A 20,942-nucleotide genomic window follows, 5' to 3' on the forward strand; every position below is an offset into this window, starting at 1 on the left:
ACGCGGGTTTCCGGCTCAACAATGAACAGATGTTGCTGTCATTGTGTAGGGTTGCGAGCGGAAGATGATGAGAGGGCTAATGTAATAGGTGCACAGTGCATGCTGAGATGGGGGTCAGTTCTGTCCGGTTGTCGACATGGAATGAGTGCGTTGTTTGAAGTCTTGGGTAGGCCGAGACCTTCTGTTTTCTCCCCATCAGGAAGCGTATCTCATCCCCACGATTTCCCCTGGCGGGAGGTGGTGGGAGAGAATGTGTGGGGTTCGCACCATCAACCTCCGGAATTGCTTGTTGTATGGGTACCGTCTGGAGTTGAATTCTAGACATGTAAAGTTGAAAGGCACTAGGAGAAGTGTCTTTATGCTGGTCGAGTCATTAGTGCGCATCAAGTTTCGTCGATTCACAAAGACATCCGCTAGACATCAAATCAGCATCTGGTTTCCTATTTTTCTCCTTGAAGAAAAACCCAGATCTATCTTTGTTTTGACCCTGGGGCCATGTTTCAATCTAAACTTTTTCTCCGGGTGTTCTTTCATCGTCGCATTCTTGGCAATGACCTGCGGCTCCTGGTGGCTCCGGGGCATGGCAGTGCCCCAAAATCGACGTTCCCGCCGAGCCATGCACGTGTTAAAGATCTGCTGAACATCAGCGCCCTTTGGGTTGCCTCTTGACATCATCGTGGGTTTGGGTCCAGTGCCGTAACCTGCTGCCGTCGTTCCTTAGCGTCATAACCCCATTTGAGAATCTCCATGAAACAGCGGCCTTCAGAGCCTCGCTCGTGAGGTGTTGAATTGCCCTCGTATTGTTCTGTACTTACGGTAAGCCACGTCTGTCTTGTAAGTGTGCTAAGTCCCACAAACGCGCGTCTTTTTCGCGACGCGGTTGAAGTTGATGAGTGGGTGTGGAGATGGTGAAGTCTGGATGCTGGGCTCAACCCGACCCCACAAAGAATGAAGCGGCAGCCACACCAGCGGCAGCTGTCTTTGTGGGTGTGTGGCTCGTACCTCGACAGCCTGGCAGCTCGTTTCTGCCCATTAACGAACCGGGAAATTTCGAGGTGCATCTCGACAAATTTCAAGATTCTCTGCCGTGCAACAGCACACAGCTTTACCGCTTCTTTTCTATCCGCCTTTACCGTAACCTCAGCGGCATACAGTTACCCAATAGATTCCTCCTTGCCGCATATTACATCTGCAAGCCGGACCGCAACTCGCGCAGCATCCCATCCGCTTCCGGGTCCAAACTTGAAGTCTTCCACCACCCCTGTTGAAGTTTTGAAGATGTCAGGTAAGAATAATCCAATTCAATCATCCAATTCATGTGGCGAGATCTCTTCTGGCCAATGGCCGTCCTGAACGCCGCATCACTTATCGTCCTCCTCCCATTGGTCCCAGCGCCTTTTTGACTAAGTTCTTGAGTTTGGACCACTTCAAGGCTGGTCTGGGCGCGCTACGGCCGCCGGGGGTCCACTTCGGACTCCCCGCGGTGCCGCATCAGACGGACGACGGGTGTTACATCGCATGCCCAGGAACGCCTGGTTCCTATCATGAACATTCAAATGAGAAGAACATCTGCTCAAAAGTCACCGGTACTTCGTATGTTTGACAGTTAGTGCAAGGGGAAATTCCCTCAAACTAGACATGGGACAAATCCTTTCTGCATTTGTATTTCTCTCTGCCAGATCCGTTGTCTTGTTGCATGTGGTTGACCAGATGGGCATGTGCTGGCCAACACAGTGTAGAACTGCCGGTGTCGGGCTGCCTGGGCTTCAAGGTGTCGACACACGTCTAGAAGCAGCAGATTGGATACTCATCAAGTTTGGCATCAGCGGAGATGTACATTTCTGTGCCTTCAAGATTGCTAATTAGTTGAACATCAAGGTTCAGCCAAGTTACGGACAAGACTTCCAGAACAACCATTCAGACTTCTGTACCATGTATGATACATGTAAGAGTTGCGCCAATGAACACAACTTCCCCACGCTCTCCACGACAGATTGTGACAACCGCTGTGGTGACACGTTGACACCGAATAGGTCGCTGTGCTCCCGCACGCAACAAACGCCTAGAAACCATAAAAAGAGCAACGCTAGCAATCCTCAGCTCAGGCCTACATGACACGGATCTTGACAACCAAATATCCCGCAACATAGCAGCTACGCCCCATCTCCTTGATATGCTCAAGCAAGTTCAAGGGCTGGAAATATCGATGTATGTGTAGGCTGTTGATCCTCGAAATCCTCGATGGGATCGCTGGAGTAATTCGGAATGCTTCGAATATCAGCCCGGCCATCAACGGCTCGCTTCCTCGGCCGACCTCTTCTCTTGGTTGCAGCTCTGGCAACTACTGGCGCTTTGCTTCGTTCCTGGAGCTGTGAACGGCTGCCCATAAAGAGCTTTGGTGGGGCAAATCGTGTTTGGTCTTCAACTCCTTGGACCCCTGACTGTTTGACCCCCACAGACCGCGGGGGTGCCAGAGCTGGCGCCGCAGACGACAGGTCAACAGATGCGGGTAACGATCCCGAACTATTGCTCCCCACGTAGCCCGCAGATCCCGATGTATGAGCCCTACCTGGTTCCCCACGGGGAGACTCCTGGCTGACAGATTCCGTACTGGTCGTGTTCTGGCTGTCAGGCTCGGCGTCTGATAAGTGTCTGTATCCCTGGTCATCAAGGACATTGCTGCCAGGCTCCTCACTGAGGATAGATGCACAACGAATGGACTGGCTCTGGGAACCCCCGTTCTGTGATTGGGGAGTGCCTTGACTGTTGTCGTCTATGTGACTTGCAGAAATTCCCGCATCCGACTCAATAATGCTACTGCTAGCAATGGCCCCGAGGCTTGGGACGTCTGATGAAGACCATGGCTCAACAGAGTCAGACGGCTGGCAAATATCAGCTGTGTACAATGGACAGCCTGTTGCCGCAGTACTGTTGATTTCCATCTCCGGTGGCCCCTTGGTACACGACAAGCTTGAAGACCTAGATGGCTGCAATGCTCGGGCGGCATCCCGCGATGCTTGGGTGAACGCCATGGACTCAATGATATTGCTACTATCATCACCGAATACAAATGACCGCCATACCTCGTCAGTCTCGAGGGTCTGTGTCGTGATCTGTTGGTGTGGAACCTCACAAGAGCGTTCCAGAGATAGTGATTCTTTCGACCATGAATTGCCGCAGGAGTTTGCGATGTTGCCACTCGATATGCTGCTACTTAATATGGGCTGATGGTTTTGAGGGTCCGGGGTGGTGATTGTGTTTTCGCCGCCATGATGATAGCTACCGGATCCCCAGAGTTCGGTAGCGTCGACTGTGGGGTTATCCATCTGGCCAGACGCGAGACTGCTGAAGCAGCTGTTGCTTGTGTTCTCGTCCCCAAACTTCCTGGTGAGATTCAAGCTGGAGCTACTGTTCGTAACGTTGCCATCTTCGAGGCGGTCTGCCTGGCGTTTATCAAGATTATCTCGATACATGTTCCTCTCTCCAGGGCTGCTGAGCGTATTCAGACCGCTGTTATCTGTGAAACTGTCGATGGTGTTCGCCGAATATGAATAACCGTCGTACTTCTGGGTTCCTTGAGCCATCGCCAACAGCTGCTCGTATCGATCAAGAGCCTCTGAGGTATCTTCTGAACCATGACTGATAGGTTGCTTCGTAGAATGGTCAAAGGCAGTACTGGTGGATTCCTGCGAATATGGAAATGAAGGTAGATCTTCTGAGAAACCTGCCCAGGACGATTCCGTCTCTTGCTGATGCCTCTGGCTGATCCCGGGGCTGATCTGCACTTCCGGCGACCGCTGAGTCCCAGCACCCATCTCCTTGTTCGAAGTCTCTTGGCGACGAAACCAGTTATTCCATTTGGAATTCGATTGTTTCTGGGAGGCTGGAACATTTGGAACCATCTGACCTACACGTGCGACGGTACTATTCGTGTCTTGAGAGTCCGGGTAGTGTTGTCGAGCGAAATTGCTAGTCCTTGACCGTGAGACATGGCGACCTAAAGGCGATGAGGATGATGATGGATCAATAGAGCCAGGAACCAAAGGAATAGTATACTCTCCTCTGATCCGCTCATTTCTATCCATCTGCGAAGATAATGGTGTCTTGGATAATGAATGCCCACTCCTCTGACGCAACCGGCTAGAGTCTAGGAAGAAGTTTAGTTCGGTATCAAATATTCCAACAATATTTATAACCCACTTCTATAGGTATGTTGCGAGGATGGTCTTGCCGGATGCGAAGTCTTCTCAGTGCGCGCCTGGCTAGCTGTTCTGATAGTGTTCCATCCGCTGATGGCCGAACCTTCAGCACCAAGTCTCTTCTGTTGACTTCCCACTCGAATCTTGACGGCATCACGGCCAATGGCCGGTACTGACAGGTCAAGTTTGCGCTTTCGGGTATCGGCATGCGAAGGCGCATTACCTGGTCCATGTCGTACTACTGGTGCATGCAGCCAAGGGTCCGGTCGTGGAGGAGGTTCGGGTCGTCGGCGGCGCTTCAAAGGATCCGGCGTTGGATCTCGACCTGTTTCCTAACCCAGGTCTGCGAGAAACTTCAGCCTCATCTCCTTGAGCTTCTCTTCCCCATACTTGGCAAGCAGTGTTTCAGACCCCCGGTTACGTGGCGGCTGTTCAAGCGGTTGATGGGTTGCTGAACCGTGACTGTCCTGTCGAGCTGGGACCTTGAAGAATGACCGAAGCTGTTCGATGGCTTCCTCATGGCCTGGGCTATATTGGTTCTGAATGCCTGAGGATGATCCCCTTCGGCCCGGCTGAGGCGATGGTTGATGTGCAAGTATCACTGTTTGGCGAGATGACGAGCGCCTGCCGTCGTTTCTAGCAGCCTCCCTTTCTTCGGCTTGGGCTCTAATGCGAGCAAAGTACTCCTTCTGGCGTTGCTTAGCAGGGTTAACCTTTCTCAGTCTGCCGCGTTTCGAACGATGAAGATCTCCATCAATCCAGTTCATCCTGGCTCTTGAGAGGGGCGTTCCATTCCTCCCGTGTGTTTGCACCAGAAAAGGCCCAGGCGAGGATGCCGACCTTCGCTGTGGAAAGTATGGCATGACGAAGTGGAAGCCGCGGCGGGCTGATCACGAGTGAAGTGGATTGAAGAGAAGGAGCTGACAACTCATATAAAATTGGGCGTCGACAGAATTGGGATGGTACCCATCATGGTTGGAAAGTGGAAGTTGTCACATCCTGCCGTCGGGTCCCATCTCACCAAGATTTCCAGAGAAAGAACTACCCCTGTCAAGCGTGCCTTCCATAAAGCTTCCAGAACACAGCTTAAACTGCCGGCCGGGCCGTCAACGTCAACCCCGCATCTCCGCAACCACAACCTCGCTCCTTCAACCCCACCATGAGAGCTTCAACAACAACCACATTGAGGACATTGCGACGCCTCACGTCTCTCAGCCGCCATCCAACCCAAACAATCTCTTGCGCACAACTCCCTCTCCCCTCGTTCTTTCGCAAAATGTCCTCTTCCCCCCCCCCCTCCGCCCAAACGACGCCCGGCACTACCCTCCTCCGCCAGCCCGTAACCCTAGCCTGCATCCAACTCCCCTCTACATCCACCAAATCCGACAACCTCTCCCACGCCGCCACCGCCGTCTCCTCGGCCGTCAAATCCACCTCGGCCAAAATCGTCGTCCTCCCCGAGTGCTTCAACTCCCCCTACGGCACCGACCACTTTCCCTCCTACGCCGAGCCCCTCCCCGCGGACCCCTCCAACCCCTCCCCCGACCTCAACCCATCCTTCCTCGCCCTCCAAAACATCGCCCGCGACAACAAAGTCTACCTCATCGGCGGCTCCATCCCCGAGCTTGTCGTTGAAAGCAACAACAACGAGAAGAAATACTACAACACCTCCCTCATCTTCTCACCCGAGGGAAAACTCCTCGCCACGCACAGAAAAGTCCACCTTTTCGACATTGACATCCCGGGCGGGATCACGTTCACCGAGTCGGACATCCTGTCGCCGGGGAATAAGCTTACGATTGTGGACCTCCCCGAGTACGGCAAGATAGCCGTGGCGATTTGCTATGACATTCGCTTCCCCGAGTTGGCGACCATTGCGGCCAGAAAGGGATGCTTCGCGTTGATCTATCCCGGTGCTTTCAACCTTACTACTGGGCCGCTGCACTGGAAGCTGTTGGGACAGGCGAGGGCGGTGGATAACCAGCTGTATGTGGCGCTGTGCAGTCCGGCGAGGGATATGACCGAGGGGGTGTACCATGCTTATGGGCACAGTTTGATCGTGGACCCGATGGCGAAAGTGCTGGAGGAGGCTGGTGAAGGGGAGCAGGTTGTTAGTGCGGTGTTGGATGGGGACAGCATTGAGAAGGCGAGAAAGGGGATTCCATTGAGGGATCAGAGAAGGTTTGATGTTTATCCTGATGTTAGTGAGGGGAAGGTGAACTATGACGAGAAGCCATAGATACGATGAATGTGTGAGAAGATACGAGGTGTAGGTATATAATGACATGATGACACCAAAATCAAGAGTTTCAAGTTGCAAAACAATGTATGAGGAAGACCCATTCTTTCTTGTTGATGCAATCGACCTTTATGAGAAGCTTCTATGGTTCGCTTCAGATACCCCTTTTCAGGAGGCTTTTACCGCACCCACTGCCCTCTACCCATTTACAGCAGCAAAGGCTTGACCGTTTGCTGCCCTCCTTTTCCCGGTGCTATCTCCTAGTAAATGTTTGGAATATACCGGAGCCTCTAGTCTCTAAACCACAGTCACCCTTCTTAAATCGCCTATTGGAGAGCCTTGGCGGCAAAGGTAGGAAGGACGAAGCTGGCCTTGTGGATCTCGGAGTTGTAGTAGCGGCAGTGCTTCTCCTCCTCCTCCTTGGTCCAGGAGCGGAGGGGAACCTTGACGTTGCGGTTGGCGTCCTTGGTGCAGACCATGAAGCCGATCTGGCCCGAGGGGTAGGTGGGGATGGTGGTGTAGGCGTACTCGGCCACGGGGAAGATCTCCTTGCAGTCCTGCTTGAGCTTGGTGATCAGGGGAAGGTGGAGCCATTGGTTCTCAGCTACAAAACAATAATAGTCAGCCAACATGGTTCTTGACATGCGCGGGTTCGACTAGCAAGGAGATTGTCTTGTAAGAGTTAAAGCCAAAAAAGAAGAAACCCGCAGCATTCGGAAAGTCGAGAAACGCAAAGCTACCACTTGGTAGGCTCCTGAGGGGCTTGGGCAACATCAGTGTTGCTATCGGGCAAAGTTGTTGTCCGACACAACAAAAAAGAATATACCCCCCAGGCCTCGAACTTTCCCAGATAAAGGAGACGTACAACCTTGAGTGGTAATGACACCGCCCTCACGGAGGGCGTCGTGGAGAAGCTTGAAGTAAGGCTTCTGGAAGAGAGACTCGGCGGGACCCTCGGGGTCGGAGGAGTCGGTGATGATGACGTCGAAGGTGTTCTTGTAGTCATCAAGGAACTTGAAGCCGTCGCCGACGTGGACCTTGACCTTGGGGTGGTTGAAGCCAGCGGACATGTGGGGGAGGTACTGCTTGGAGAGGCGGATGACGGCCTGCGAGATGTGTTGGCAAATTGGTTCTGAAAAGTTAAGACACCGGAACTGAACTCACCTCGTCGATGTCGCAGAGGATAGCCTCCTCAACACAGTCGTGCTTGACGACCTCACGGAGGACACCGCCATCACCACCGCCAATGACGAGGACCTTCTTGGGCTCAGGGTGGGACATCATGGCAAGGTTGGTGATCATCTCCTGGTAGGCAAACTCATCACGCTCGGTGGCCTGGATGACGTTGTCCAGGACGAGGACGTTGCCGTAGTCAGTAGACTTGAAGATCAAGACATCCTGGTACTTGGACTTCTCGTGGTGGAGGACCTTCTCGACCTTGAGAGTCATGGCCTGGCCTATGGAGAGAACATCGAAATTAGACACATGATCTCTTCTTCAAGGGGGTACAGAAGTTTGTTTACTTACCAGGCCACATGTTGGAGATCTCGCGGAACCAGCCATCTATTATGCAAGCCACAATGTCAGTCTCGTTTCATGAGTTTTCGCAGACATCATGTCGGTAGTTGTAACCCAACACAATTTCACTCTATGAACCGGCCCGTTTTGTGAAATGGTGCATTTCATGATCAATAATGCCACGCGGCAGAGCTGCGTGAGTGAGGCGCACTCTATGCCGGCGGCAGAGTCTGGTGATGCCGTAACGGAATGAAGCCATTAAACTCTGAAACTCTTGTGATCAACGCCATGACGAGGTGAGAGACGGGTCGGCATTGGGGCATCTGGCGGCACCGAACATCGCAGGGCTGACCGATATACCCGATGATTCCGATTGCCCACCACATGGAGAAGGCGTGGGCACCGTTTCGAGGTGTGAATATTGGTGTGGATGGCGGGGTCGTGGTCGTTCAGCCCCTCCATGAAGGAGAGTACAAGCGTGAGGTGAGGGCCAGAAGGGGAACATCAGAACTTCTTACCCTTGATGGTAGAGTGTGTAATGTCACCCATTTTGAGAGATTGGTGGAGGTTACGAGTGGTCTGGAAGGTATGAAGTGGCCTGGATAGAAGACGCCTTGCACAAACTCGAAGTGAAGCCAACTTGAAGGAGGGGCAGGCAAAAAGTGATGGTGGAGGTGGGGTTTATCAACAACGATACGGCAAACCGATTGTAGCGAGCGGGTGCAGAGATTTTTCTTCAGGGAGGTATGAGCGAATTACAGGGTCCAAACTTCGCGGTGTGGAGAGCCCAGCTTGAGGGTTGGAAGTAAAAACTCAAACATAACCCTGGAAAATACTCATTCTGACGTCTGAAATCTGCCAACCTTTCATCCGTAGCTATCCGTGGCTGTCGTCGCACTATCTTATCGCTATCAAAAACAGGCAATGCTTTTGAGGCAGAGGGGTAATGAGGAGGGGTCACTAGCAACAAAATCAACTTGCCATAGACAGACTCCCTGAACTAGAGCAAAGCGGAGAAGGAGATGTTGTGGTCTGTCTGGAAGCTTCATTGTTATTTCAGTAAGTTGGGTGTACTTGGACAACAACTGTGCGACGCACGGCGTTGAGCCGGAGAGCGAAAGCGATGGCCGGGATTGAGCCGCTCAGAGGAGACCTCTACCTGCCGGACTGGACGGCCCCGCTCCGGCGACAGCTCGGACCTTTGCCCAGCGAGGGCCTGAGGGGTCAAAAAGGCAGGACGCTAATGAGGGCTGAGGAATGTCTGAGCGCCCGATCATTGGCACCATCGCGTTGAAGATCAGCAGATGATGTTTGCAGCTCACGGAACGGCGCGATCACTCACCACTTCAACTGCGCACGAGCTGCCGTAAGTGGATGGTGACAATCCGAGGCACAGAGCTTGCGGGCCCCGTGGGCCGTACCACCGGGGATGTGCCGTGCCGTGATTTGTATGATGCTCACTCCTTCACGTTTGGAATAATAATGATGATGTCGGATTGGGGGCCCTTCCTACCCAGCAGACAGCTATCGAGTAAATTATGGCCGAGGTAGTTGGTGTCTTTTGTCTCGAGCAGGCTGTGTAACAGTGACTCGGCCTCATTGCCAGACACCACATGTCTTTGATGCTATGCTGTATACAGATCACCACAAATAGATTGTAGATTCGCCGAGGTCAGCTTGATGGCTCGGGTCCCTGCACCCCTCCGAGACCACCCTCCCGCTGCTCCCAAACTGTTCAGTGAGCCAAAGACCGGTGAGAATGTCTGCGGCCATGCAGTCGCCCGAAACGCACTATCAAAAAACAAAAGTGACGCCGCATGCCCACACTGCGGAATCGGGCGTAGCTGCAGAATATATTAATCGGTATATGTTGGCGTTGCTGCCATGTGGCTCTGATTGGTGCGGCGGGCTGTAGATGTTTCCAGGAACACCGTGGCTTTGGATGTCGTCAAAAGCTTCCTTTGCGTGTGTCATTGAACACGAAATCATCATGACGACAAACTCCATTCCCGTCTCACTGAGGGCTGATCTGTGCCCTTCTTGTCAGTCAACCAGTAGGGCTAGGTAGGAACTTTTAGTGAAAAGTGTCCACCCAAGCCCTGGTGAAGTCCATTCTCGCTTGCCCCTCATCTCATGGATGATTGCGAAAGACGGAAAAAAGAAACGAAGTTTTGAAGCTACACAGGTCAACTCCACAAGATGCTGCGCACGCTGGAGATGGTCACGTCCATCCGCCACCGGAGAGAATGTACCGTAGGCATCTATCTGGCAGTTCCCAGTCAGTGAGCCTATCGACAGCTTGGTGAGCCCAAAGACCAAAAACAATGACGAACATCTGACACTTGAAGCGCACAGATCAGGCCCAAACGCTCGGGGCGGTTCGCGTGGCATTTTGTGGCAGTTTGAAAGGCTAGCAGGCCACAGGGGCCTCTTACAAGGTGAGTGGCTCGGGGAAAATGTGGTAAATCTGGAGACGAAGTGAGCCCGAGCCGTCGACCTGCATCTGCCCGCGGTCCTTCATTGGTGCATGTGAAGTCAAAGGACCCGCCCACATCTTCAATTCAACTCATTGTCCAGCTTCGGAGCTAGCGGGGAGAGGCAGCTGCAGCCCGGGGCGCAATAAAAGGGGTTTCCGCCGTTCTTGGTAGGAAAAAGTGCATTACCGAGATACAGGACACGCGCATAGGCGCAAGCGCTCGGTCTTCGTGTTCTGGTGTCTTTGAGTAAGACTTCTTAAAGGGCAGCGAGAAAAACCATCAGTTCGGTACCGTCAAAGTTGGCTGTAGTGTAAAGGCATACGGATACCTAGAATTTAAGGGTTGAGCATGCTGCCCAGTTGTTGCGCCGGAGCGGGCCCTGCCTCCGCTTCCGGTTGTTACGGCCGGTGTTGACAGAGCAGGCCTTGATAAGAGGCAAGGAAGCGAGCTGAAATCCGTGGCGATGGCGCCAAAGCTGGCGACTGATGGAGCCCTTTTTGATGACAAACTGGAGGTTTTAGTTGCGATCAACCGTTACGGATTGCGGACCCGACCTTGACGGGCTTGGCCACTCCATCGGATCTGCTGGTATTGGACATTTGCGAAATGCACCGATGATACTGCGCAGCAAAAGAAGAGGAATTCCAGAACACACGGCCCACCCGAACCACGAGGACCACCGCGTGGCCAGTGTGCAGTACTCGGTAGGTGGAACAATGAAAGACATTGAGGAATGAATACTCTGTACCTCTACTCAAAAAAGAAGAAGCACGAGATGCTGAGATAGATGCAGGCAGTTGCAAGACATGAACCCCTGAACAAGTGCTTACCACTTTTCGAGGTGTGTCTGGCGTGCCTTGCTAGTGTACCGCGCTCTCTTCAGCACGGCCCACGCAGGGCCCCTCGAGGCGAGAAGAATGGGGTTGCATGGATGGACATGGGTGCATCGATGCATGGAAAGATGAGCGCTGCAGAAGAATTAATACGGGGGGAGGTCGCACCTGGCGCTGAGCCAAGGGTCGCCGGCCGTTCTGCTGCTCTTTTTGCTGCTTCTGCTGCCCATCCCCTCGGTGCACCTGATCGATCCTCTCACCTAAAAATCCTGTATTACGATTATTCCTCTCAGCTTCCATTCTTCTATCCTTTTTGTTCTCGCTGCCGGACCGCTCGGATTGTCCTCACTCTCCCGTCATAATCCCCCCTTTCTGTCAACCCGCCGTGGCCCGCTTTCCCCATCCGTCACATCCCGGCTCACTCCTCGTCAGTCCAGCTCCAGTTTCACCAGCAACCCCCAGACAACAGCAGACAGCATTGTCGAGAAGCGCCAATTGCCCATCGGAAGCCTGGCCGGTCGATGGTAAGGCGAGGATAAGGCGCCATTGAGATCGAATCTCGACCACCGGCTCGCTGCGACGTCATTACGACCTTCTTACAGCGCCATCAGGCGTTTCATGTCCTGTGGACCTCAGCTCCCCTTCGTGCGCCGCCCTCCGTCATTCGCTCGCAGCACGCCCTCGACAGCTAATACTCCGAAGTTCGACAATCGTCACACGCCGAACGACCTTTTTTGGTTTTTCCTTTTTGATATTTCGCATCGATTCGCCATCACAACGACCACCCGACTGATATAATGTGTTTTGGAGCTCGTGAAAAAGGCGACGAGGCCGGCGCGGCCAGGTCGCGTGAGTTGGACAAGATTATTCGTGCCGATGAGAAGAAGATGTCAAAGGAGGTGAAGCTGCTGTTGTTAGGTACGGATGCTTCGGCCCGGTCTATTGCGCTGTCTGCAGCTATCCTAACTGTGTCGAACAGGAGCGGGCGAATCCGGCAAATCCACGGTGCTCAAGCAGATGAAGTTGATCTACGCGCAGGGGTTCAGCAAAAGCGAAAAGCTGGAGTGGAAGCCAGTAGTATTCCAGAATATCGTCCATTCCTTTCGATTAATCTTCGACGCCATGAACGAGCTTAACATCCCATTTGAGAACCCAGATAACGAGGTTGGTATCTAACTACTTGAGTGTTTGGCTCTCCCCCGCTAACGCAACATGCGTAGAAAAACATGGCGCACATTATGGTGGACTACGATGTGGTTGCGGATGAGCCACTGCCAGAAGACTACTTGGAGCCCATCAAAAGCTTATGGCAAGACCAGGGCGTGAAGAGTGCCATCGCGAAGGGCAACGAATATGCCTTGCATGACAACCTTGACTAGTAAGCAGCCTGCGCCGTCGCCTCTGTTGTGATATTTTGCAATTTGCTGACCAACCCGCTTGCAGCTTCTGCGGCGATTTGGATCGTGTTTGGGCCAAAGACTACGTACCAACTGATCAGGATTTGTTGCGCTCAAGGTTAAGGACAACGGGCATCACTGAGACGATCTTCGACCTCGGTCAACTCACATATCGCATGTTCGACGTCGGCGGCCAAAGATCAGAACGCAAGAAGTGGATTCACTGCTTCGAAAACGTCAACTGCCTGCTGTTTTTGGTAGCCATTTCAGGTTACGACCAATGTCTGGTGGAAGACAAGGACGGTGTATGTTGACCCCCACACATACCTCAATACCGTTACCAGAAAAAAACGGAAACTAACGATTGAACTAGAACCAAATGAACGAAGCCCTGATGCTGTGGGAGTCCATCGCCAACTCTCACTGGTTCAGCAAGTCTGCGCTGATCCTCTTCCTGAACAAGATGGATCTCTTCAAAGAGAAGCTGGCCAAGAGCCCGATAACAGATCACGGCTTCACCGACTACCACGGCCCACCGGACGACCCGAACCTGGCCAGCAAGTACTTCATGGACAAGTTCCGGGCGCTGAACCGGAACCCAGAGAAGGAGATTTACGGACATTTCACCAACGCGACCGACACCAACTTGCTCAAGATCACCATGGGTTCCGTGCAGGATATGATTATCCAACGGAACTTGAAGCAGCTTATACTGTAAGGGGCGAACCACTTATTTGCATATTCGATGTTTTCAACGCTTTTTCTTGACACACAACATCGCCTCTTCACTATATCTCACACATTTTATTTACGAACAGTGCGCGCCCCTTGTAAAGGTTTTCTCGGTGTCCGTCTGCAAAGAAGAAACGGCCGGAAAACGGGGAGAGGAGGCAAAAAGACAAATGGTTGTAATATACCTCACTACCCTTGTTTTGTTTCGCGTCCTTTTTTGTTTGTTTTCGTCATTCATCCTTGTCATTACTTATCATGATACTGGGTTTCAAGGCGGCTTGTTTTTTTGTTGCTTTTTTTCTTTCTCATGCCCTTTTCCCCCCGTTTTTTATGTTTTATTGGGGATACAAATGTGACCTAACCAGAGTTTTTTTTTACTTGATTATGATAGGGTCTGAAAAAGGAAGAAGAGAAGAGAACATGATAGCCTCCGTTTCTTCTTTGCGAGTTTTCCGCGACACATTTCTTCACCGTTTCTCTACATTTGAGCCGAGACCGGCTGCACCCGCTGCTGCATATTCATGCAGATCTCGACAGACCCCGGCTCTTATTTTACCCTCCGCGTGGCAGACACGGCACACACACGATTCCCGCCCGTCCGTCCGTCCGTCTACGAACCGAATTGTTACTTGCCGTCCGAACGGGTTCGAATGACGACATTGCTTTGTCCGTTTGGGCAGACTTTTTGATTCAAGGTGTATATGCTTTTTTTTTGGGTAGGGGCGGGGGGGCGTGTTGGTTTGTTTATACTTTTTTATATACCTTTTTGGGGGAACAAGAGGACTACGATGGGTGTGATGATGGGGTATTTTGTGGCTTTCCATGGCGTTCCTTGTTTCTGCTAATTTTCGACTTACATGCGAGCAGAGAGATGTTGGAATAGGGGGAGACTTTGAGGTGATGATGATGGTTGTGGTGCTGGGTGTTTGGATAGGAGAGGGAAATGTGTTAGTTATTGCATAGTGATGATGAAGATGGTGATATGATTGTGAGAACAAGAGATGAGAATGTTTGAAAGAACGAGATGAAAGAAGATGTGAAGGTGTGAGAAAATGAGACAAGTGGTCGTTCGAGCTGAGGAAGCTGAGGGGGAGGGGGAGGTCTCTTATACCCGGGGGTGGCTGAAGTGTGAGTTGGGGCTGTTATTAAAACGGCTGGACGGCAAGGGCGGCGGGCGGACGTTGATGAGAAGTGGGGAATTTACTGCTGTGAGCCAGGGAATGGATGTGACCCCAGTGGTGGGATGGGAGAGGAGAGAAGGTTTGTTGATGTGACACTGCATGAACGGTGTGCATGGAAGGGGGCGGCCGTGGGGGAACGGGAGGATTGGGGTGATAAGCGGTGGGCCAGATAAGTTCTAAGAGAGATAGAGAGAAGGTTGAGAGACTATTTAATCGCTTTGAGAAATCACATTTTGCTGGCTGCAGTTGACGCCGTACAGATACATTTATCACTTTCTTGTGGGGGGTAAGATTTTGGAGCGAGGAAACGGGATATTTCCAAGCCTTTTTTCTCGGTCTTGACATTTTTTTCTGACAAGAGAAAGGGGTTACATTCCAGATGGACCCCCTTGTTCCCAACCGAAACCAGCTTTCTCTTCGGTGGTGTGTTTTGAGGGTGTGGTGCTTCATGCTACCAAGACCACCACACACGCCATCTTGGATAATAAACCAGCTCAAAAAGAAAGAAACGAAGACAGCCAAGGTGCGGCGTGGATGGTTGGGGAGATACCTATGCGAGAAATAGGGGTATTGCAGATGTTATCAAGATACCGGTCAATCTGGTCGAATCTTGAATGGCTTTTTTTGTTGTTTCTTTTCACATGTGAACCTTGACGGATGAATTGGAACAAGACGATCGACAAAAGATAAAACAAAAGATCGACGCTCCCAACTACCGAGAGGAGGTTGGGCGCTGTGGAGCGGGAAAGCCGGTGCCTCCGTCCGCGGGTGCTGCCGTTGCAGAGAAGGATTCCCAGGCCTGGAAGCAATCGCCGAAGCGTTGAGGAAGAAGGGGAAAACTCACCGAACATTTGTGCCGCGCCTATAAGACGCCCAGAAGTCAATGCTGCAACGTTGGCTGCACTCGGCGCAACCGGGGAGACGCAAGTTCAACACCCGGTTTTTTGACGCTATTTCTGACGAGATAACGGCGATGTTTTGCCAAAATTTGGATGTTGTGAGTTGTTTGAAGATATCCACCTGGATATATCCACTTTATGCCAACTTGACCGTTGGATGTTGGGGTGACAGGTGGAGTGGGCAGACAGGAAGTGGAACATCGTTACTTCGCTGGCTTCTTGCTTTCTTCTTCCCCCCTGAAATTGACAACACAGCAACAGGGAAACAGGCAGAAATCAGGCATTTGACTTGTCAAACAGAGAAATATTTTCCAGCGACAAGTTTGAAGGAAACGGTGTTGGACCTGGCTCCGTTTTGTTCGATGCAACGACATTCATGTAGGTCAAGCTGGAACCAATGTCTCGAAACTGCAGGACGAATGTCTTGGGCGGTGGGATATTTCTTTTTCTTACTCGCGGTTCGGTGTGTAATCTGTACCACACAGTGTGAGGTTCAAAGAAGATGAACCGCGGTGGGTAAGACATGCAGATTTGTTCGGAGAGATCTCTTCTCGATGGTGGTGGCGGTGGCTCGCCTACCTCTATCATGCAAGATTGGGCGGTCAAGATCACCGATTCATGAGATTTCTGTTCATCGAGGGGATGCCATGCCGTCTGCGTAGGAAACTTGGTTCATCGATCCCGAGTTGACTTGCGGTTCGCTGCAAGGCATGAGATTTCGGTAACGGCAAACCAGAGTGTGTCACGGACATTTCATCAATCGTGATCGGACGGAGGAACGTGAGCCGCACGTGGCTCCCATGCCGTGAGTGACACCCATGTCTAATATCATGAACTTAACACTGCTAAATTTCCCCTGGTGGTGAGCATATTCGGTCGTTCGATGTTTGGGCAGGATCAAAAGGGATTGCTAGGACCAATCTCCTGCCGTCTGCCGAGCATCTCCAAGACATCTGTCGTCGGCAGTGTATCCCGGTTGCCGAAATGCGTGATACTACTCCGTAACGGACAAGGACGGCGACTGGAGACAGATTCAAGGGGTTTCGGTATTCTCCGAGGCAGGTTAAGCCGGGCGATGTGGGATCGTTGGAATGGCGCCAGCGACCTCGGCAGAGGTAGCGCAACGATGGCAAGACAGGAGAAACAGAGGAGGATTGTTTCAGTGGTATTGGATGTTATGTAAGCGGATGTGGCATCAGGCGGCAGTGTAGGTAGAACTCAGATGGAAGAGTCAGTTCTAACACGGGTTAGCAAGCTGTAGAATGATTATAAGCCTGTAGATTTAGGTAGACAGAGAGTTGACAACAGCTTTCGGCGCAAACCGACGACAAGCGGAGGGAGGTTGTTGCTGAATTTCTTCGGATTTGCGGTCTCAGCCCAGCTTGTGAGCCGGCCCGCTCCCGGCACGCCACTAATGGCCCGCTACGGATGCACGACCGACGCGCCGCGGGCACTGACAGGAGCTCAAAGCGCAAGGCGATGCTTCATTCCGAGACACAAGCCTCAGGTCTGAACAATCAAGCATTTTGCTATTCCCAAAACATTTGTAGTTAGTGGGGATCGTTGCATTTGTTTTGCGACTGAAGAATCTCATGAAAAATCCCACCGAATCTGCGCCTTTGTGAGGCATGCTTAACCCTAACCCTCAAGCCTTGCCAGCCAGCGACAACCCGAACATGCAGTAAGGTATTTGATGTTTGCGAATGAGCATTTTGTTAAAATTCAACACTCAGAAAAGATGGCAGTAAAAAGCAACCAGTTTCTTCCTGCGTGGTAATATGAATCGCACTGGGTAATATTCAACCTTTGAAGTCCAGGTCTTGGCACTATTTAAGGTTGATTGCCGCTGGCAACGGTTGGCTGCAGGTGTAAACAACAGTGGCAGTCACAAAGGAGGGGTCAATCTTCGCACCTGGCTTCGCACCTGTCTTCGCACCTGTCTTCGCACCTGCTTTTACATCACAAAACCACCCACAGCATCATTTGGCTGTAGTCAACCCTCAATTAAAGGTGTCACATATGCATCTCAGATCTCATCCGGTCCATTTGCTAAGCCTGCTGTTTTAACAGCTTCCCCTGTTGGACTTTTGATACTTTCAAATGTAAACAAACGCCCAATATCACAACTCACAACTTACCACAAGCCCTTCATATCGACAGTCATTTCAATTTAATCACAACTCACAAACCAAGATGGCCTCCGCCTCTCTGCTATCTCACAAAGCGGGCGGCACCAGCCAACACTCTGCAGCCCTCCTACCTTCAGACCAACCACCATCATATCAAGAAAAGAAAAGTTGACAATCAAAACTGGCCTTTTTCAAGACGAAAAGGGGCCTTCTCATTATCGTTCTCATACTTGTAATAATAGGTGGCGGGCTGGCAGGGTTGGCAGCTCTCCCAAAACACAATGACAATGGCTCCGAGGAAGCGTTGGATGGGGGGAGGATGATTCAGAAGGATGAGTATTTCTACGGGGGCTCAGAGCCGGTCTACCCCTCTCGTAAGTGGATGACTTTTTCTTTTTGGCGGTGACATGATGGAGTGAGAACTGACAGATATGGCATCGATAGCGGAAATGACTGGTTCTGGGGAGTGGAAAGAGGCTTTCAATAGAGCCAAGGAGTTTGTGGGCAAAATGACACTTGATGAGAAGGTATCCTACCGCCACGTCTGGATTTATTGTGACGAACGAAACTGACAGGAAGCTCAGATCAGCCTCACTTCAGGAACCAACTCCGAGACCTCTTGCCCTGGCTTCTTGCCTGCCATCTCACGCCTAAAATTCCCGGGTATGTGTCTGGCTGATGCTGGACAGGGTGTCAGAGGAACAGATTTTGTTAGCAGCTGGCCGAGTGGCATTCATGTTGGGGCCAGCTGGAACAAGGAACTCACTCTGGCAAGGGGCAAAGGTATGGGTGGTGAGTTCAGAACGAAGGGCGTCAACATTCTTCTGGGACCTGTAGTTGGGCCAGCTGGACGGGTTGTCAGTGGTGGAAGAAATTGGGAGGGCTTTGCCAGTGACCCTTATCTGTCCGGCGTGTTGGTTGGTGAGACTGTCAAGGGGATTCAGGGAGTTGGGGTTGTCGCCAGCACAAAGGTATGTTATTATCTCGAAACTTCAAGTTGACGCTGAGGCTGACGGCATATTCAGCATTTCATTGCCAATGAGCAAGAGACCAATAGAAACCCCAACAACGGTGTGGAGGCTGTCTCGTCAAATATAGATGACAGAACTATGCACGAGATTTACTTGTGGTAAGTGACGCGGAACTAACACTGCTAAAGAGCAAGCGTTGACGACGAAACCGCAGGCCCTTCCAGGATGCCGTACGCGCCGGAACGGGAAGCATCATGTGCTCCTACCAGAGGGTCAACAACTCGTACGGCTGCGCAAACAGCAAGACGCAAAATGGACTGCTCAAGACTGAACTTGGGTTTCAGGGTGGCGTTGTGAGCGACTGGGGAGCTCAGCACGCCGGGGTTGCCACAGCTGAAGCAGGCATGGATATGGCTATGCCAAATGGCGGTGACTTTTGGGGCTCACATCTCGAAGACGCCATCAAAAATGGAACGGTGCCCGAAAGTAGGCTAGACGATATGGTCCTCAGGTATGTCGGGTGCATTCTCTCCGTGTGTGTGAAAAGTTGTTGACCCAAGCAGAACAATCGCTTCTTGGTATCAAATGGGCCAGGACAATGACTTTCCTACGCCAGGTGTCGGTATGCCCAAGGACCTCACCAAGCCACATCGCATTATCGATGCAAGAAACTCTTCCTTCAAATCCACTCTATTTGATGGTGCGGTTGAAGGTCACGTCCTGGTCAAAAACATCCGCAATGCCTTGCCGCTCAAGAGCCCCAAACTGCTGTCTATTTACGGCTACTCCGCCAAGAACCCCGACGAAAACAACCCAACAGATGGCCTCTCTCCCTGGCTGATGGGATCGGGATCCTTTGACTACCAGGAGTTTGGTGCAGGCTTCTTTGGCTGGTCAGGCGCAACACCAGGAACGACAGGCATTGCTTTTAACGGAACACTGTACTCTGGTGGCGGATCAGGGGCAACATCTCAGTCTCTTGCCATTTCACCGTATGACGCCATCCTTCAGCAAGCCTACGAGGACGATACAGCCCTCTTCTGGGACTTCCACAACGGCAAGCCGGCAGTGGATCCTGTCTCCAGCGCGTGTCTGGTATTCGGTAACGTCTGGGCTGCAGAAGGCGCAGATAGACCTGGCCTTCGAGACGATTACACCGACGAGCTGATCCTCCACGTCGCCAGCCAGTGCAACAACACTGTTGTGGTTTTCCATAATGCTGGTATAAGACTCGTTGAAGAATTTATCGGCCACCCCAACGTCACAGCAGTGATCTTTGCCCATCTCCCAGGACAAGCATCCGGGAAGGCGTTGGCATCTATCCTCTATGGAAAGGAGAACCCTTCAGGTAAACTGCCTTATACTGTTGCGCGCAACGAAGACGACTATGGAGTCATGCTCAGGCCTGACAAGCCGGAGGGCATCTTCAAGTATTTCCCTCAGAGCAACTTTACCGAGGGTGTGTTTGTCGATTACAGGCACTTTGACGAAAACAAGATCAAGCCTAGGTTTGAGTTTGGGTTTGGCCTGAGTTACACTACCTTTGGGTATTCCAATCTTGCTGTTGAGAAGGATGGCAACAGAAGCTTTGAGGAGTTTCCCAAGGGGAAGACTGTAGAGGGTGGTCAGGAGGACTTGTGGGATGCACTGGTTAGAGTGGAGGCTGAGGTTGAGAACAAGGGGGAGGTGGAGGGGAAGGAGGTTGCGCAGTTGTATTTGGGGATTCCGGGGACGAGAGAGGAAAAGGTACCTATGAGGCAGTTAAGGGGGTTTGAGAAAGTGTTGGTTGGGGTGGGGGAGACGAAGAAGGTGGTGTTTGAGCTGACGAGGAGGGATTTGAGTGTCTGGGATGTGAGGGCGCAGAAGTGGAGGTTGGGGAAGGGGGAGTATAACGTCGAGGTTGGGGGGAGTAGTAGGAATTTGCCTTTGTCTGGGAAGTTCACTGTGTAAGACGGTTTTTTACAGATTGAAAGATGGGATGGCGCTTTGGATTTCCCATTGGGGTTATGTACGACATGTGTATGAGTTATGAATGTGAGCTATGGAGGATGTTGGACTAGGGTTCAATACGACTACAAGATACACGAGGCCCTCGATCTCTACGTCAGTTTCCCCAAGATCGCACTTCGATGATGAGTTGGAGCTCAATGGCCATTGAAGCGGATCTTCACCCCGGAAATGGCATATATCCGGCCCGCACCGATTTACCCGGCAGCTCCTCCCCGATGCGACCCCCGTCGATCGTCACCCGGCCACTTGAGGCTCAATGCGGGCCACATCTTGGCTCCTATCATGAATCACGGTTCGGCTGAAGAGCTTCCATTTTGGAGATCGTCGTGAGGGGAAAAGAGGAGTACGCGTGGTGCG

At 51.9% G+C, this 20,942-nt stretch overlaps 5 protein-coding genes across 5 annotated transcripts; 3 read left to right on the plus strand and 2 right to left on the minus strand.

Annotated features, from left to right (window-relative positions):
* Nucleotides 1-2,177: 2,177 nt before the first annotated feature.
* PODANS_2_10230 (uncharacterized protein) lies at nucleotides 2,178-4,085 on the minus strand (the record flags this gene model as incomplete). The annotated part of the gene is made up of 1 exon (XM_001911799.1): nucleotides 2,178-4,085. The coding sequence occupies one exon, from the start codon at nucleotides 4,083-4,085 to the stop codon at nucleotides 2,178-2,180; it is 1,908 nt and encodes a 635-aa protein (XP_001911834.1).
* A 1,273-nt stretch (nucleotides 4,086-5,358) lies between these two features.
* PODANS_2_10240 (uncharacterized protein) lies at nucleotides 5,359-6,438 on the plus strand (the record flags this gene model as incomplete). Its single annotated transcript, XM_001911800.1, has 1 exon — nucleotides 5,359-6,438. The coding sequence occupies one exon, from the start codon at nucleotides 5,359-5,361 to the stop codon at nucleotides 6,436-6,438; it is 1,080 nt and encodes a 359-aa protein (XP_001911835.1).
* Nucleotides 6,439-6,764: 326 nt separating this feature from the next.
* PODANS_2_10250 (uncharacterized protein) lies at nucleotides 6,765-8,505 on the minus strand (the record flags this gene model as incomplete). Its single annotated transcript, XM_001911801.1, has 5 exons — nucleotides 6,765-7,042; nucleotides 7,304-7,544; nucleotides 7,603-7,895; nucleotides 7,966-8,001; nucleotides 8,475-8,505. The coding sequence occupies 5 exons, from the start codon at nucleotides 8,503-8,505 to the stop codon at nucleotides 6,765-6,767; spliced, it is 879 nt and encodes a 292-aa protein (XP_001911836.1).
* A 3,558-nt stretch (nucleotides 8,506-12,063) lies between these two features.
* On the plus strand, nucleotides 12,064-13,381 carry PODANS_2_10260 (uncharacterized protein; the record flags this gene model as incomplete). Its single annotated transcript, XM_001911802.1, has 5 exons — nucleotides 12,064-12,184; nucleotides 12,246-12,430; nucleotides 12,487-12,644; nucleotides 12,710-12,968; nucleotides 13,037-13,381. The coding sequence occupies 5 exons, from the start codon at nucleotides 12,064-12,066 to the stop codon at nucleotides 13,379-13,381; spliced, it is 1,068 nt and encodes a 355-aa protein (XP_001911837.1).
* Nucleotides 13,382-17,923: 4,542 nt separating this feature from the next.
* PODANS_2_10270 (uncharacterized protein) lies at nucleotides 17,924-20,525 on the plus strand (the record flags this gene model as incomplete). Its single annotated transcript, XM_001911803.1, has 6 exons — nucleotides 17,924-17,978; nucleotides 18,049-18,131; nucleotides 18,189-18,575; nucleotides 18,630-18,733; nucleotides 18,790-19,086; nucleotides 19,139-20,525. 6 exons carry the CDS (start codon nucleotides 17,924-17,926, stop codon nucleotides 20,523-20,525), a joined length of 2,313 nt encoding a protein of 770 aa, XP_001911838.1.
* Nucleotides 20,526-20,942: the final 417 nt, after the last annotated feature.

Source organism: Podospora anserina, chromosome 2 (assembly GCF_000226545.1).
Source record: "Podospora anserina S mat+ genomic DNA chromosome 2, supercontig 2".
NCBI classification, from domain to species: domain Eukaryota; kingdom Fungi; phylum Ascomycota; class Sordariomycetes; order Sordariales; family Podosporaceae; genus Podospora; species Podospora anserina.